Source organism: Eumetopias jubatus, unplaced genomic scaffold, assembly GCF_037043125.1.
Source record: "Eumetopias jubatus isolate StellerSeaLion01/CBP00866 unplaced genomic scaffold, mEumJub1_p1.0 scaffold_9, whole genome shotgun sequence".
In the NCBI taxonomy this organism is placed as follows: Eukaryota; Metazoa; Chordata; class Mammalia; order Carnivora; family Otariidae; genus Eumetopias; species Eumetopias jubatus.
The window spans coordinates 31,633,172-31,649,841 of NW_028274815.1; the positions used below are offsets into that span (position 1 = coordinate 31,633,172).

The 16,670-nt window shown below is 36.9% G+C and overlaps 1 protein-coding gene across 3 annotated transcripts in view; it reads right to left on the bottom strand.

The window, feature by feature from the left end:
- The window catches only part of ATL2 (atlastin GTPase 2), a 56,930-nt gene that overhangs the window by 27,003 nt on the left and 13,257 nt on the right, over window positions 1–16,670 (bottom strand). For 2 of the 3 annotated variants that reach the window (XM_028117219.2, XM_028117221.2), the window contains exon 2: window positions 4,401–4,645. The exons of the other annotated variant lie outside the window; for it this stretch is intronic. In XM_028117219.2, coding sequence (XP_027973020.1) covers window positions 4,401–4,645 — 245 coding nt within the window. The remainder of the gene's footprint in view (window positions 1–4,400; window positions 4,646–16,670) is intronic. 3 annotated transcript variants of the gene reach the window in all.

Sequence of the window (16,670 nt, forward strand, 5' to 3'; positions counted from 1 at the left end):
TTGACTAACATTCACAGGACAAAGGAACATGTAAAACTATACAAACGGAATAAAAATCAGCAGATCCGGACTGAGGAAACTCTGTAAGACCAACAACCAGTTTCTTCAACAAATAAACTGCCAAGAAAAAGAGATGGAGGGAAGCCTGAAAAGAGTTTAAACACTTTAAAGGCCACCAATCACAATGTGGACCTCATTTGGTTCGATCTTGACTCAAAACAGTTAAAAATTTAAAAATTAAAATATCTGAGTCAACTGGAAAGTTGATTCCCTATATTACTTAAGGAATTATTTATGTATGATATTACTGTAATGTCCAAAAGACCCCTTATCTTTAAAGAGATATATACTGAAATATTGACAAATGAAATCATGTATCTGGATATACTTCAAAACAACACATAAGGTATGGAATGAGCTGGGGTATAGATGAAATGAGATTGAGTTGATAACTGTAAATACATGAGGACACATTATAGTGTTATCTACTTTTACATGTGTTAAAAATTCTTAATAAAGTTTTTTAAAAAATAGGGAATGACATAAAATGGCAACCAACTCCATACAGAATTAAGAGTCTATCTAGAAGAGTTAAGTAACAGCTCTCACCATTGTTTAGTGTTCAATATGTCCCAAGTACTAAGTTTTACATAATTTAATTCTAAATTAAGTTTTGACCTTCCTAAACCGATTCCTGAAACTGAAATTACTTTTACATGATAATTTTTGATCAGCATTTTTGTAATAATTCCTATTATCATAGGAGTAATCTACTTTGGAAGCATGGGATTCACAAAAACCAGCTTACTAAAACTTGTAAGATCAAAGCAAATATCCCCTGACAGTTAATGAATAAATAAAATATGGTATAATCATATAGCAGATACCAAAGTAACAAAAATAATGATCACTACATGCAAAAACATGGGCACATTTCATAGATACTTTAAAGAAATAAACCAAACACAAACTCTCATGGCATGTTTTCATTCATGTGAAGCTCAAAAATTGGAAAACCAGTCTGTGGTACAAGAGTTCAGTATAGCAGTTACCTTTTGGGGTAGATATTAACTGGGGGGGTATCTATTAACTGGAAGGGATATAACATGGTGGGGGGTGAGGTTCTATATCTTCATCTGGGTAGTGATAATATGGGTATGTGAATATATGTGTGTGTGTGTGTGTGTGTGTATATATGTAAAATTTCAGTAACCTATACACTTAAGATTTGGGTACTTTCCTGTATATAAATTATACGTCAGGAAAAAAAAAGTCAAAAAAAGAAAAAATATATTTATCTGAACTATACCCTTAACCAAATCAGCATTAGAAAGGGAAAAGTATAAAATACTTAAAAGTATACACATATATTCTGCAGGGAAAAGTCATCCTCTCTCCCACCATTACCACCTACTCTGTCTCTCATTACAGATTTTCATCTCCTCTTGTATAACTCCCTACTTTTACAAATGAAATAATGATTTTTTTTAAATACTGACATAACAGACCTTTTCTCACATAAATTTTTATGATTTCATTTATAGCTTTTTGAGAATGACTTTTACAAGTAATAAATATTCCACTTACAAATTATTAAGTTCACCAACAATACTTGAATTTCTGCAGTATTCCTCATATATGGCATTCATAGTGAATGTCATAAGTGATATCCTTGTAAGTTCAAAATGTTTCCTACATTATGAATTCAAGAATTAGCAATTTTAGTGACCCTCTCATATAAACTATAGTAAATGATCAATTCCAACACACAAGGGAATTTTATTCTAGAAAAATGTTTAGTTCACCTCTTAAGTTTACAAAAGAAAACTAACTTCTTTCCTCCTGTACTCTGAAAATCTATTTTCAAAATACAAGTAGCCGCTCAAAACAACACCTGTATAAGAAGCTATTTACTTCACAATATGAGACCTAAAAATCAGAATTTCCCCTATAATTTGGAAATGTTTGGTAAACACCTCAGAATATTCTTAGTTTTAAGAAATTAAATACTGAAGTTTTCATTTTTGTCCAACAGAAACAAGCTCACATTTAACCTTGTATTATTACTTTACTAACTACTCAAAATGAGAACAGTCATCTATTTCTAAATCATGAAGTAAAATATTTATATTTAGCTCCTTTAGTGAACTTCACCCTTACATAAATTGACTCAGGTCAATAAAGAGGACATACAAAGTCAGTATAAGCCACTACTCATCTCCTACCTTCTTCAGCTAGCATTCCACATTTGCAGACAGATATGGTTAATGAAATAAATTCAAAACTACCCCATTGTGACTTCTCCTTGTTTACTTTCATTCTCCTAGGAAAAGCATGACCCACCACTAAATCAGTGTAAGTAGAGGCATGCTATCCCAAAAATCAGACATTTAATGTCATTTTTAATTAACAGAGTAAGATTACTTATACCAGAAATTCTGTATTAGTAATGATATTTCAGCTTAGAGGCCATTAACTAGGTGTATAACCTCACTCAGGCCCTCATAACCTTCCTGTGGCTTCAGGGTCTCCCCCAGGAAAAAGGAAATTGTTATTACTTCAGAGACTGCAAATACATGACACATGCGTGGGCTGCTACTCCCCCTCTGAACAACCACTACTAACTGATCAGAGATGGATTCAGAAATGGCACCTGGAGGTGAAATTTATCTGTTATTCCTAGGCAAGTGATCTATACTTCCTTTCCCTTTGAACATTCGGTCTGTGACCCACAAATACGTTTGCACTGAACAGCTCAGACACACATACATAATATACATAATACACACACACACAATATACATAAGCTAACTTAAGGAGTTAGAACCTCAATTATTATATTTAAATGTACATTCTTTTTTTAAAAGAATATGCCACTCTTTATTCATTTCTCTATTTCAGATGTAAAAGCGAGAAATAATCAAATCTAAATGGATGAAATACTGTATCTTTCTCAATTTGCTAAACATGCAAAATAGTGTTGTTTAATATGAACTACATTCTTGTTACTGAGGCATACCCGACCATGCCTGAGGAGATCCCTGTGAAAAGAATTTACTGAAAAGCTTCCTGGAAAATCAACTAGGAATGTTTACCTTGTTACTTACCTTAAGGCAGATGCACACCCAGTTACAGACTGATACAGAACTCGTAAAGGTTGAGCACCCTGACATGTGTTTAGGCAATTACATAATTCTGTCAAAGTGTTATTTCTAGCATCTTCATGTAGTTTCTGAATGTCAAACGCCCCCTGTAAAGAAAGTTCTTCCTCCTAAGTGCTCCACTCCAAATTTCCAATTCCTCCTTCTTCGTCCCTATCAAATTCTCACTCCCTCAAACCAACTTTCAACTGTTAGAAAAACATTCTGATTCAAGTGAAATTATTTCTTGCTTTTTTTCAGGGGAGAAAGCCAAAATCAGGGAGGAAGAGGGAAATAACAATTGTCTGGCACCATTAAAAAGTGACAATCTGTGGAGAAAGGGAGATTCATTGGTCAAAACAGAAAATAAGTGCTCACTATAGGCCAATTAATGTGTTCGGTGAGGGAGATAGGGTAATTAAGACAAGACCCACTCCTGGCAGAGATTAAACTGGCCAGGAAAAATAACTAAAGCAGTATCAATGAAACAAATTATTTGTGCCATGAGAGTTGGATATAACATAGTCTTAAAAATCAGAGAAGGCATCTGGCTGGCTCAGTCATAGAGCATGTGACTCTTGATCTCAGGGTTGTGAGTTCAAGCCCCAATATTGGGCATAGAGCCTACTTAAAAAAAAAAAAAAAAATCAGGGAAGGCCTGCTATGCCAAGATTAGCCAAGGATACAGGAACATATGAGAAATAACATGAAACACTTGAGGAACTGCAAAAACTCTAGTATACCTGACACAGAGAAGCAAGATATGAAGCTCAGACATCAACTGAAGGCCTTGGAAGCCACTCTAAGGAACTGGACTTTATTTCAAGATGCAATAGTGACTGAAGCTGACTTATTTGAAGAGCATAGGTGCACTTTTACAAAAGTCTCTATCAGCCTACTTCATGCATTGTTGGAAAGGTGATCAAGAAGGGGGAGGTGTGAAGAAATAACGGGAGAGATGAACAGTACAACAAAGACTTCAGAGTATACTTAGGACATCGCAGGTTAGAGCTACAATGCCTCTAACATAGATGCTCAGTCATATGCACCCTTATGTACTATATGCAAAAAGCAATTATGGAGAGGAGGAAGAATCAAGAACTCAAACTTAGATTACTGTCTTAACTGAGAAGTCTCAGCAAGAACTGCGTTTTTGTAAAATTAAAGACACAGCTCTCACTGTTTTTTGTCTATTATTTTTAAACAAGGTTGGATGGTTGGTTGTTTTTAACTGGGTTCAATTTAAAAGACACTATTCACCTTGTTATACATATATCTAAGCATGAAGTCCAGTAGAAATGATTTCCCTTTACGAAAAGCTCCTGCCACGGATACCACTACTATGTTAAGATCTCGTATGTGCTCCTGTAGCAATATCTGCTCCAAAGCTTCTTCATCGAGCTCAAAGTTATGGTCATCTTCATGAGCAAGAACAATCTGTACTGGACATGGTTTCTTCATAACCTCATCAGAGTTTACTAGGTCATCATCTTCATAATTCTCACCTAGAAGTAAAACAAGAGAAAGAGGTTACTTGAATACCTGCATTACAAACTTCTCCTAAAGGACCACAAATAAAACAAAATTCCAAGTAACTTCCCCCTTATTCCAGATCATCTGAAAATAGTTACAAAAAGTGATGTTCAAGCACATATTGGATTTCTCACTCCCTCTATAACTGGACCAAGAGTATTGCTAAGATTTCCCACTATATATACAGATAAGCAGCAATACGAGTACAGCCTCTACTACTATTAAGTCGTAACAGCTAAATGTGAACAGTAGCTGTTTCTTGAGCACTGCATCATTCTATAAACAACTTCTGCTACTGTATGCACACAGAAACTGGATCTGTGCAAAAGGGGCTTGGGGGAGTCAATTTTGCCCAATAACTCAGAATCCAATTTTTCCCTGTGGGCATCACCTAGAAATTACTCTAAGTTACAACGGTTAAAACAGGAATTGTAAACACTGTAAACATTGTTCACTGTGAAACTTAAACAGCTAAGCTAACGTCCTAAGAAGTTTCTAAAACTGACACTTATGGTAAAGCTAACGAGCCCCCTAATTTAGTAAGAGTAACCTAAGAGTACTCTTCCCTTATTAAAGCAAAGCACAGGATCAATATTTTAGTGGAAAACACAAGAAGAGTCAGTGAGGTGCAGAGTTATATCCTATAGTTACACTGGCCTCCGGGCTCTTTTTCAAAGACCACAGCCACCACTTCAAAAATCACATAACTCCCCCAAAACAGCTATATAAACTCCTCCTTTGTTTACCCAACACACTAAATGAAGGTATAACCTTTGCTGAAGAACTTTACTCAACAGTAATGAATAACTATAAAACATGAAACAGCAGAGACAAGTTTCTAAAGTGTAGGCTTCTGTTCTTTTTAAAAACAAAACAAACAAAAACACCTAATAGCTAGTTTCAGAGTCTATATCCCTTGTCTGGCTTTCTTCCCTATCAACTGCCTGATTCCAGGTAGTTAGTAACAACTTACTCCTGGGGACCTTATTTATTATCCTTTCCCACATCAACATTTTTAAAAGACTCTCCCCTTGAACCTGTCTACTAAATGCCCCTTTCCAATCTATGGAGACATACATACTGTATCTATTGTGTCCCTTCTCTCCCAGGAGACAGTCTACTGAGGAGTGGCCCATTATTAGCCAACACTGCAAGAACACCTTATCCAATTAACCACTATTCTTAAAGACTCTCTATCTACATTAATGGACTTTTTTTCTCCTTACATAAAGAAATATCTAGCTTATTTGATTTACAAAAGCTAAGAGCCTTTACTTCCACATCCCAAGGCACCTTTAACTGTACACAACAAAAACAGCAACACTATTTCAAAATGTGCTGCAGTGACACTATAAAGAGCAAGCAATTTCAAAGGAGAATCTGTGAAAGCAAAAGCAATCAATATTTAATTAAAGGGGATATTATCACTTCCAGTTTCAATGGTACACAAATATAGAGTGGTACCTAACTGGTCTCCCTTTTTGCCCCCTCCTCTAATCCAATCTAAATTCCACAAAGTAGCAACTAAATAATATAGGTAAATATGAGTGTGATTAAATTACTCTCCTTAAAATCAGTCATGGAGGATTAACAACTAAAATCCTACACGTCATAAAATCCTGTACTCATTGCCAAATCTCTCCTGCCTTATTTGGTGCTACTCTCGCCTAGGTAAACTACAAACAGACAAGCTAGCCTTTTTTCAGATCCTTATGTTATTAAAGCTCTTTCTAAACACATATTTCACTCATGATATTCCTTTGTCTGGAATATTCTTTTCCACGTCATTGCCCTAATCAATTCATGCTTATTCCTTAGGTCTCAGTTTAAACATCATTTCCTCAGGAGTATCTTTGCTGAGGCTCCTAACCAAGTTTAGTCCTCCTATACTCCCCCAATCTGAATCCACCCATCATTTGAATATTTATGTAAGTAGTTATTTATTATATGTCTCCCCCTCTAGACTATCAATCCTGTTTAAAACCCTCAATTAGGGGCACCTGGGTGGCTCAGTCATTAAGCGTCTGCCTTCGGCTCAGGTCATGATCCCAGGGTCCTGGGATGGAGCCCCACATCGGGCTCCCTGCTTGGTGGGAAGCCTGCTTCTCCCTCTCCCACTACCCCTGCTTGTGCTCCTGCTCTCACTCTCTCTCTGTCAAATAAATAAATAAAATCTTTTAAAAAAATAATAAAATAAAACCCTCAATTAGCTTTCCACTGTAACCAGAAAATAGAAAAAACAAAACAAACTCTAAGTTCTTTACCATGACCTCCACAGTCCTGTGTATTCTGGCTTCTACAGTCTAGTCCTCTAGCTGTTCCTTGAACAGGCCAAACCTGTTTCCCACCTTAGAATCTTTGTCCTGTTTTCCCGTCTGGAATGCTCTGTCCCTAAAAATTCATGTGGCTTAATTCTCCATCATCTAGATCTCAGCTGAAATATTCTCTCTTAAGTGTGGACTTCCTTGACCACTCAGTCTAAATTACAGACCCCTCCGCATCACTTGAACAAAACAGGTTTTTTTTTCCCCACAGTCCTTTTCAGTATCTAAAATAATGCTTTATTTGTTTACATGTCTACCTTAAACCTCTCCCTCCATAGAATATACGTACCACAAAATAAGGATCCCACTGCCTTCCACCCAGGTCATGATATCAGGGTCCTGGGATCGAGTCCCACAGCCCGCTTCTCCCTCTGCCTGCCACTCCCCCTGCTTGTGTGCTCCCTGTCTCTCTCTGACAAATAAATAAATAAAATCTTTAAAAAAAAATAAAATAAGGATCCCAATCACCCTGTTGACCACTCTTGTCTCCCAGCACCCAGAACAGTGCTTGGCACCTAGCAGGTGCTTAATAAATACTTCTTGATTGGATGAAATTTACACATACTACTCAGGAGTTTTATACCTGCCCCTATGTATTTTATGAGCAAATTTGACAATCACATAATCAGTTTGGGAAAATACTTCCAGCAACTCAAGAGTAATGTGTGTGTGTGTGTGTGTATTTTTTTTTAAAGTATGAAGTTCTACCAAGTAATACACTAATTAATAAGAATCCAAAATGAATAAAGTATGCTAAAATATCACAATGACCAAATTTGGATTGCTGATTTTGTTAAAATCAACAAATAGTCATGTTCCTACTGTAAAGAAAGCAACAATTTCTGAAAAATAAAACAGGGGGCACCTGGGTGGCTCAATTGGTTAAGTGTCTGTCTTTGTTTGGCTCAGGTCATGATCCCAGGTGGGCTTCCTGCTCAGCGGGCAGTCTGCTTCTCCCTCTGCCTGCCACTCCCCCTGCTTGTGCTCCTTCCCTCCCTCTCTCTCAAATAAATAAAATCTTTAAAAAAATAATAATAATAGGGGTGCTTGGGTGGCTTGGTCGTTAAGTATCTGCCTACCGCTCAAGTCATGATCCCAGGGTCCTGGGACTGAGCCCCACATCAGACTCCCTGCTCAGCGGGAAGCCTGCTTCTCCCTCTCCCACTCCCCCTGCTTGTGTTCCCTCTCTCGCTGTGTCTCTCTGTCAAATGAGTATAATCTTAAAAATAATAATAATAAATAAATAAATAAATAAATAAAACAGACAAACCACTTGGCAGGAAATTTTTATTAGCTTGAAATTTCACCTAGATCAGTTGACTACAGTTACCACTAAGCCAGTTTTCTTTGATTAGCATGGATAAAGATAGGAACCTCAGATATACAGGCAGCAGATGTCTACATACTGTCACCATTTCTAGTCTACAGACTTCTAAAGTGAAGTGCAACAAACATGTTTCAAAGGTATAATGGAGCACAATGACATGGTTCACTAAGTTTACTCCCCCATCATGACTTCTCTACCAAATTTGTAGGAACTACAGATAAAGTACTTCATTCATCAAATACTGATATAAGCAACTGAGTAATTATAATGTACATTTCATTAGACTACTTGTAAACATTAACATACAGTGATTACCTAGATTGGAAATCTTTTTAAATTTAGCATTACTTTGAGATTTTAAACTGAAGTTAAATGCTTGCAAAGAATAGTGATTTTAATTCTATTTCCATTTCTCAGTGTCAAAAAATGACTGAAGGTGACTTCAGACCCCCAATAAATTTTCCTGATTCACTGTTCCAAGCCAGTTCTTCCCCCACTCCAACTCCCAAATGGATCCTTCAAGGTCAAAGCTGAAAGATACCTACCTAGATAAGACCAACTGTTCCTCAAATATTTCCCCATGCCTTAAGGCTAAGTATACTCAACCTATTTGTCACAAGGCCTACAAAAAGACATTTGTCTTAGTAAAAACAATCAGTAGTTGCCACTGGTTGAGGGGGCAGGACACATGACCACGTGGAGCATGAGGATTTTTAGGGCAGCTGAACTATTCTCTCTTAAGGCAGACATATGGTATTACACATTTGTCAAAACGCACAGAATATGCAACCCCGAAAGTGAAGCCTAATGTAATCTGTGGGCTTTGAGTAATAATGAGAAGTCAATGAAGACTGTAACAACTGTACCACTTTGGTCTGGAGCAGGGAGGCTGTTGATGTGTGGGGACTGGGGTACATGTGTACTCTGTATTTTCCACTCAATTTTGTGGTGAACCTAAAATTCCTCTAAAAAAGGAAATCTACAAAAAAAGACACTTGTCTTTTTTATTGCTCTTTAAACATACCTTATCTTAAATCTGCCAAATTCATACATTCAGTATATATTCCAATGGCAAAATTTACACTTCAGGACTGACCTAGATCCGTCTGCCAGCTTCCAGCATAATTATAAGCTAAGGCAATAAAAAGATGCTACAAATCTGCATTACAATAAAATGTTACTAATGTTAGATTATTTCAACCCCAAACTTGTAGAAAGAGAACCAAGTAAAGAGTAATTCACTTTTCAAAAGCAATGAAAGTATATTTTAAGTTATTATTCACATTCCAACTAAAAATGTAAAACAATCTGTATGGAAAGTAGCCTGGATTCAGTCTACTCAGTGTATTTACAAAAATTAGCAGTTTGACAAAAGCAGTATTTGTGTGTCTGGTACTTGGCCCTCAACATTTATACTGTATAACCAAATGAAAACAGCATCTAAGTATTCAGAAGTTTATTCTAGCACATATTTTTAAAAGCCTTTAAGAGGTTATACAATAGCAAACCTATTTGTAGGCATTTTATAAGAAAATAAAGATGCTAACAAAGACGAACAAGTTTGTTGAGCAGTGTTTTTTATGGCAGTGAAAACTGATGTTGAGTGTGGAACTCCGCTGGAAAGGGACCCAATAGTTCTTTTAACCACATGGACATATTACACGGCTTAAAAACACATCCACACATTTAAGATATTAGGGATATTTAAGACATCAGTATAAAATAAGTGGGAAAAAGGCAGATCACAAACTATTACAACTCATCCCCGATTCTGTTTTGCTTTGTTTTTTAAAAACATAGGTACACTTAACAGAAAAAAACAAGAACAAAATAACACTTGGGACTTCCTCTTCCAGTCATTAGAGTAACTGCCGGCCCTTTGCCACAAACTGTAAAACTAGGCAAAATATATGAGGCATCGCTTTTCAAGGATGAACAGTCATAGGAGAATAATCCTTGATAGAAGGAAACTCACAAGGTGAGCCCCATGATCACCACCGGCCACCTCTCACTTACCTCCCCACCGCCTAGAAACAATTTCCTAAACACGGCATGGGGAACCAAAGCACAAGATCTGAGTTTAGGGCTGCTAAAGCAGTTGGAACCTGCTACACAGGACAGAAAGAAAAAGAAGCTGTGCAGAGGTGCAGCCCAGAAGCTTCACAGGTGCAGAGGAATACAACACTATGCAAAGCTTACCAGAAAGCTGCTACTACAGGGTTGAAAGGAGGAACAGAGACACCAGAAATGTAACAGTATCGGAATACTTTGGCATTCTGACCCAGCTGTGGTGGAAAGATCTTACCAACATCTCAGACACCACAAAGGCATAATAATCTGATGGGGAGGCTGGCTATGGAAGAATAGATAAAATAAAATGGCCATTATGTTGATAATCACTGAATCTAGGGAGATGTATATACACACGTTCCTTTATGTCCTTCACTTCCCTACATATTTGAAAACTTCCATAATAGAAAGTTTTTTTTTTTTTAAGATTTTATTTATTTATTTGAGAGAGACAGCATGGGGGGGAGGGTCAGAGGGAGAAGCAGACTTCCTGCTGAGCAGGGAGCCCGATGCGGGACTGGAGCCCGATGCGGGACTCGATTCCGGGACTCCAGGATCATGACCTGAGCCGAAGGCAGTCGCTTAACCAACTGAGCCACCCAGCACCCCGAAAGTTTCTTTTAAAAAGTAGTAAGGCTAGGGGTGCCTGCGTGGCTCAGGTGGTTAAGCATCCAACTCCTGACTTTGGCTCAGGTCATGATCTCAGGGTCATGAGACTGAGGCCTGTGTAGGGCTCCAAGTTCAGCGAGGAGTCTGCTTGAGATTCTCTCTCTCCCTCTCTGCCCCTCCCCCCATTTGTGAGCACTCTCTCTCTAAGTAAATAAATCTTTAAAAAAAAAAATAGTAGTGAGGCTAATAAAGGTCAGATCCAAATACTAAAAACAGAGATACAGGTCAGTGCTATTAGAAGTAAAAGAAAAGTCTCAAAGATTCTATAACACAGCTTTCTCAACCTTTCTTCTACTTTCACAGTCCTTTAGGGATTGGGAGAGATAAAGGAGTGGCATGGAGGATTAAAAAAACAAAGTTTTCAAAATACACAACGTCAAGCAATTGTAAAGTTCTATGTCTATCTTACCATTCCTCTCAACCTACCTCCCCATAAAAACAGTTCATCTGAACACATCAATCCTTGCCTCCTAAAATGTGAAAGCAAAAACCCTAAGAAACTCATTATCAGTTGGCTAACTAAAAAGTAGGTACTCTTTACTAGGGAAAACTGAAAAAAAAAATGAGGTTTAAAATCAAATCCATTAAAACAAAAGACAATTTTAGGACTAGATGGCTACACTGGTGAGTTCTACCAAACATTTAAGGAAGGGAAAAAAAGAAAAAACAAACAAACAAACATTTAAGGAAGAAATTATACCAATTCTACAAATACTCTTATAGAAAAAAAGAAAAGGAACATTTCCCAAGTCATTTTATGAAGCCAGATTATCCTAATACCAAACTAGACAAAAACATTGTACGAATGTTTTTCATACATTGTACCCCCATAGCCCTCATGAACAGACATAAAAATCCTTAATCAAAATCGAGTATTCGGAATACATGAAAAATTCTTACAATTGTTCGATAAGAACAATTCCATTTTTTTAAAAGACTATTTGAGAGGGCAGGGGGGACAAACTCCCCACTGAGAAGGCCCCCTGACACAGGGCCTGGATCCCAGGACCCTAGGATCATGACCTGAGCCCAAGTCAGATGCTTAACGGGCTGAGCCATCCAGGCACCCCCTAGAACAATTCCATCTTAAAATGGGCAAAGATTTTAAAAAACACTTCAAAGAAGATATATGAATGGTCATTAAGCACATGAAAATATACTCAACACCATTAAATGTTAGAGAAATAAAAATTAATACCACAATCAGATACCATTACACACTCTAATAGCTAAAAGTTACAAGACTGACAAAATAGATGGCGGGGAGCAACTGGCTTGCACATATATTTGTTAAGATTACAAAATTATACAACCACTTTGAAAAACTTTTTGGTATAAATAAATTATAATTTACCTTACAGAAAGTTAAAAATATTTTAATATTTTAAAAAAATTTTTTAAATATTTAAAAAAAATGAGGTTGAACTCACAACCCTAAGACCTAGAGTCGCATGATCTACCGACTGAGCCTGACAGGAGCCCCAGTTAAACATATATTTACCATACAAACTGCAATCACACACCTACGTACTTAAAAGAGAAATTAAAATATATGACAACAAGGGTGCCTGGGTGGCTCTGTCATTGGGCATCTGCCTTCAGCTCAGGTCATGATCCCAGGGTCCTGGGATCTAGCCCCTTATCGGGCTCTCTGCTCAGCGGGAAGCCTTCTTCTCCCTCTCCCCCTGCTTGTGTTCCCTCTCTTGCTGTCTCTCTGTCAAATAAATAAAATCTTAAAAAAAAAAAAAAAGGCAACAAAAGACTTGAAAATGAATATTCACAGCAGCTTTATTCATAATGGACATAAACTGGAAAAAACCCAAATGTCCATTTACCGGAAAATGCATAAATTGTGTTAAATCCATACAATGAACTATTACTTGGAAATGAAATGAATTACTAAAATACACACTAACACAGATAAATCTAAAAAGCTATATACTAAGTGAGAGGAGCCACACACAAAATGCTATAGTGTCTGAGTCCATGTATATGAAATTTTAGAAAAAGTAAAACTACAGTAACAGAAAGCAGATCACTGGCTCCCAGGAGCTGAAGGGAGGGGAAGAGAATTGACTACTGCTACAAACTCTAATGTGTATGTGTCCCCAAATTCGTATACTGAAGCCCTAATCCCTGATGTGATGGTATTTGGAGGTGGGGCCTGCGGGGTGATAATATAAGGTCATGGGGATAGAGCTGTCATGAATTAGTAAGGGACTTCAGAGAGATGATCTCTTTCTCCGCCCTCTGAGGACACAGCAAGACAGCCACCTGCAAACCAGAAAGAGGACTAAAACCAAATCTGCTGTCACCTTGATCCTGGGCTTCCCAGTCTCCATAACTGAAAAACATACGTCTGTTTAAGCCATCCAGTCTATGGTAATTTATTATAGCAGCCCAAGCCAAGACAATTATAAAGGGATACAAGCAGCTTTTTGAGATGATGGAAATAATTCTGTATTATGGTTGTGGTGGTGGTGGTGGCTACAAAACTCATCGAATTCATCAAAACTCATCAAATTGTACTCAAAAATCAGTGAATTTTATGTATTTCAGTAAGGCAGATTTTGAAAAAAAATCAACGCAGCCTATTCCCCTTAGCACTTTTTTTTTAAGCTTTTATTCATTCATGAGAAAGCCCGAGTGGGGGGAGGGGTAGGGGAGAGGGAGTGGCAACCCTAAGAACATGACCTGAGCCCAAGGCAGATGCTTAACTGACTGAGCCACCCAGGTGCCACCGCCCCCCTTAGCACTTCCATTTAATGAGAGAATAAAGCAATACAACCAATTTATTAGTCATTTTCCAGAATAAAAATATTCTAATTAGTATCATCTACTTCAAGGAGTATTGCCCATGAAGGTTATACCCCAATGTGATGAAAAACTAGAGCTGTCCATCAATTCTGACACTGCTCAAATTAAATTTAAAATGTTTTCTCTTGACCTGAATTCAGGAACTGGAAAATACAATTTTGAGTGTCTCCAATGCTGACAAATGTACTCCTTTGTGAATGAATTCCTGTGAATCCACTATCTCATTGTGCCAAAATATTTTGCTTAGAAAATAAAAAGTATTAGGAAGTTACTAATACTTATTTTCAACTCAAAATAGCTTTTTATGTTGAGGAGCGAGGGCTTTTTTTTATTATTCCTATAAATTCCATATCTGTTTAAGCATCAACAGATTACACATATGCTTCCTATAATACATATGTCAAGACACATGAGGACATTCAAGTTCTAGTATATATGCTTAAAAATTAGTCTCAATACTTAAAATTATATCATATATCACTCACACAGGGGCTTTAGAGATTAGGCAGACAAATTCACTAATTGTACAGAAAAGGAAAACAAAGAACTAGACTTCTGTTTGCAGGGAGAACTGGGCTAGGTGTTCTTATTAATTTTGTGTTTTTCCTCTACAGCAGTGCTTCTCAAACTTTTAACATACATATGAATCATCTGGGGATCTTGTAAAAATGCATATTCTGATTCAATAAATCTGGAGGGAAGCCTGAAACTGCACATTTCTAACTCCAAAATGATTCCAACACTGTTAGTCTCAGAACCTAATGGAGAACCAAGGATCACCGTATTTTACAGGTGTTTAGTATGTAAACTAACTTTATTTTGTAGTTTCTTCTGATGTAAAGTTTTTACAGAAGGAAAAAAGTTTTCAAGCTAAACTATAATCCTGTATTCTTCCTGAGAGACTGCTAATACTCTAACCACTCCAGCCTAGCCACTGAGGACTCTGGAAAAAGCGAAAAAAGGCAGTAAACATAGACATCCCTACTTTAAAAATGTAAGTGTAGAAAATGTTTTAATATGGTGACATGATATATAGATGGAGTTGAAAATTATTGGTCTATTGGTCTGCAGTCATCAGCGGCCACCTGAGTGAGCTTTCTAACAGTGCTGGGCTTCCCTCACGGCTCCCCCCAGACAGATGCAGCCCAGAAGAATACTGACAGACACAACCTTGGACTTCCATAACCTGTTTTTTTGTGTTTTTTTTTAAAGAGAAGCAGAATCAGGAACTTCAAGAAAATTTTTAACTATTTGCTCCTATAAAACAGTGTTATTATAAACTCATAAGGTTAAACTTCTCTCACATAAAACGGAAACTACAATGCAAACTGCAAAAATAAAAACTTCAAAGATTCCAGAAGACATACTAACAATGTCAGATATCAGGTACTTTCCTACATTAGCTTTGCCCCCTTTGCTAATCATTTTGCTAAAAAATGCTTTTAAAGAGTATCTAATGTAATTCATCTCCTTCCTTCATTACTGTCAAATCAAGAGATACACAAAAGTTGTTTTCTTGGAACATTCACATATTATTTTCCACTTGAAAACTACTGTTTCCAGTAGTTTCCAGCACTGATGTCACAGAATTTTTGCTGTTCCCATTTAAAGAACACTGAGGCATAAAAATGTTATGAATTTACCTTAATAGATTTAAAAAAATGTAAAATAGATTACAAATGTATAAGCACAAGGTATTTCCCCAAAGCTTATCACCAAATATTAAGCAGTTCTTAAAGCATATACTTAAATATAAGTGTACTTTGAGGGAAAAAATTTTCAACTAAAGTTAATTTAAATTAGTTTAAATGAGGATGCAGTTTATGAAGTCAATTTTGTTAGCTAGTTAAGAGATGCTGGAATAATGGCTCAAGGGACTCTTAGCAACAACACAGAAATTCAGAAAAATTCTACTTAGGTTCAGCAACAAAGGTTTTTCTCGATTTTCTTCTAAAGTTAAGTCTTGTGGAAAATCTCACCCAAGTTACCCCAGGGGTCTTGCATCTGCTCTTAAGTACTTTTTTTGAGGGGGGGTGAGGAAGATATACTTTTGTTCTGTGGTCCCAGTTTTTGAAGAATCAGAGTACACAATACTGAAAAAATTTTGGGGGAAGTTATTTATATGCTACAAGAATTCTTACACTTGCGCACAGGGGAAAAAAAAAGGTTCCTTGTCCACTGAAGTACTATTTGAAACTGCAAAAAAAAAAAGTCGAAACAATCTAAATATTCATGGATAAATAAACCATGAAATAGAAAGCCAAAATTAATGAATAAGATGTAAGTGTGTATACATGGATAAACTTCAAAACCAATGTCAAATAAAAAAACAAATCAAATCACAAGTACATGCTCTGGGCCACTTACTAAAAATTTTTAAATACAGCACAATACTGTATGTCATTTATTTTAAAAATACATGTAAGGGGGCACCTGGATGGCTCAGTTGGTTAAGCATCCAACTCTTGATCTCAGCTCAGGTCTTGATCTCAGGGCTGTGAGTTCAAGCCCCACGCTGGGGCTCCACACTGGGTGTGGAGCCTACTTAAAGAAAAGGATACATATATTTTATAAGACTATCAAAAAACCAGGAAACACAAATGCCAACTTCAAGAGTGTGTGTGTGTGTGTGTGTGTGTGTGTGTGTGTGTGTGTGTGTGTGTGTGTGTGTGTGTGTGTGTTATGTGTAGGGAGGGAAGAAAGGAAGAAAAAGATTTTGGGAGAACCCTTCAACTTGTACAGTGACATTCTGTTTCTCTTTAAAAATGATTCAAAACAATTAGGGCAAAT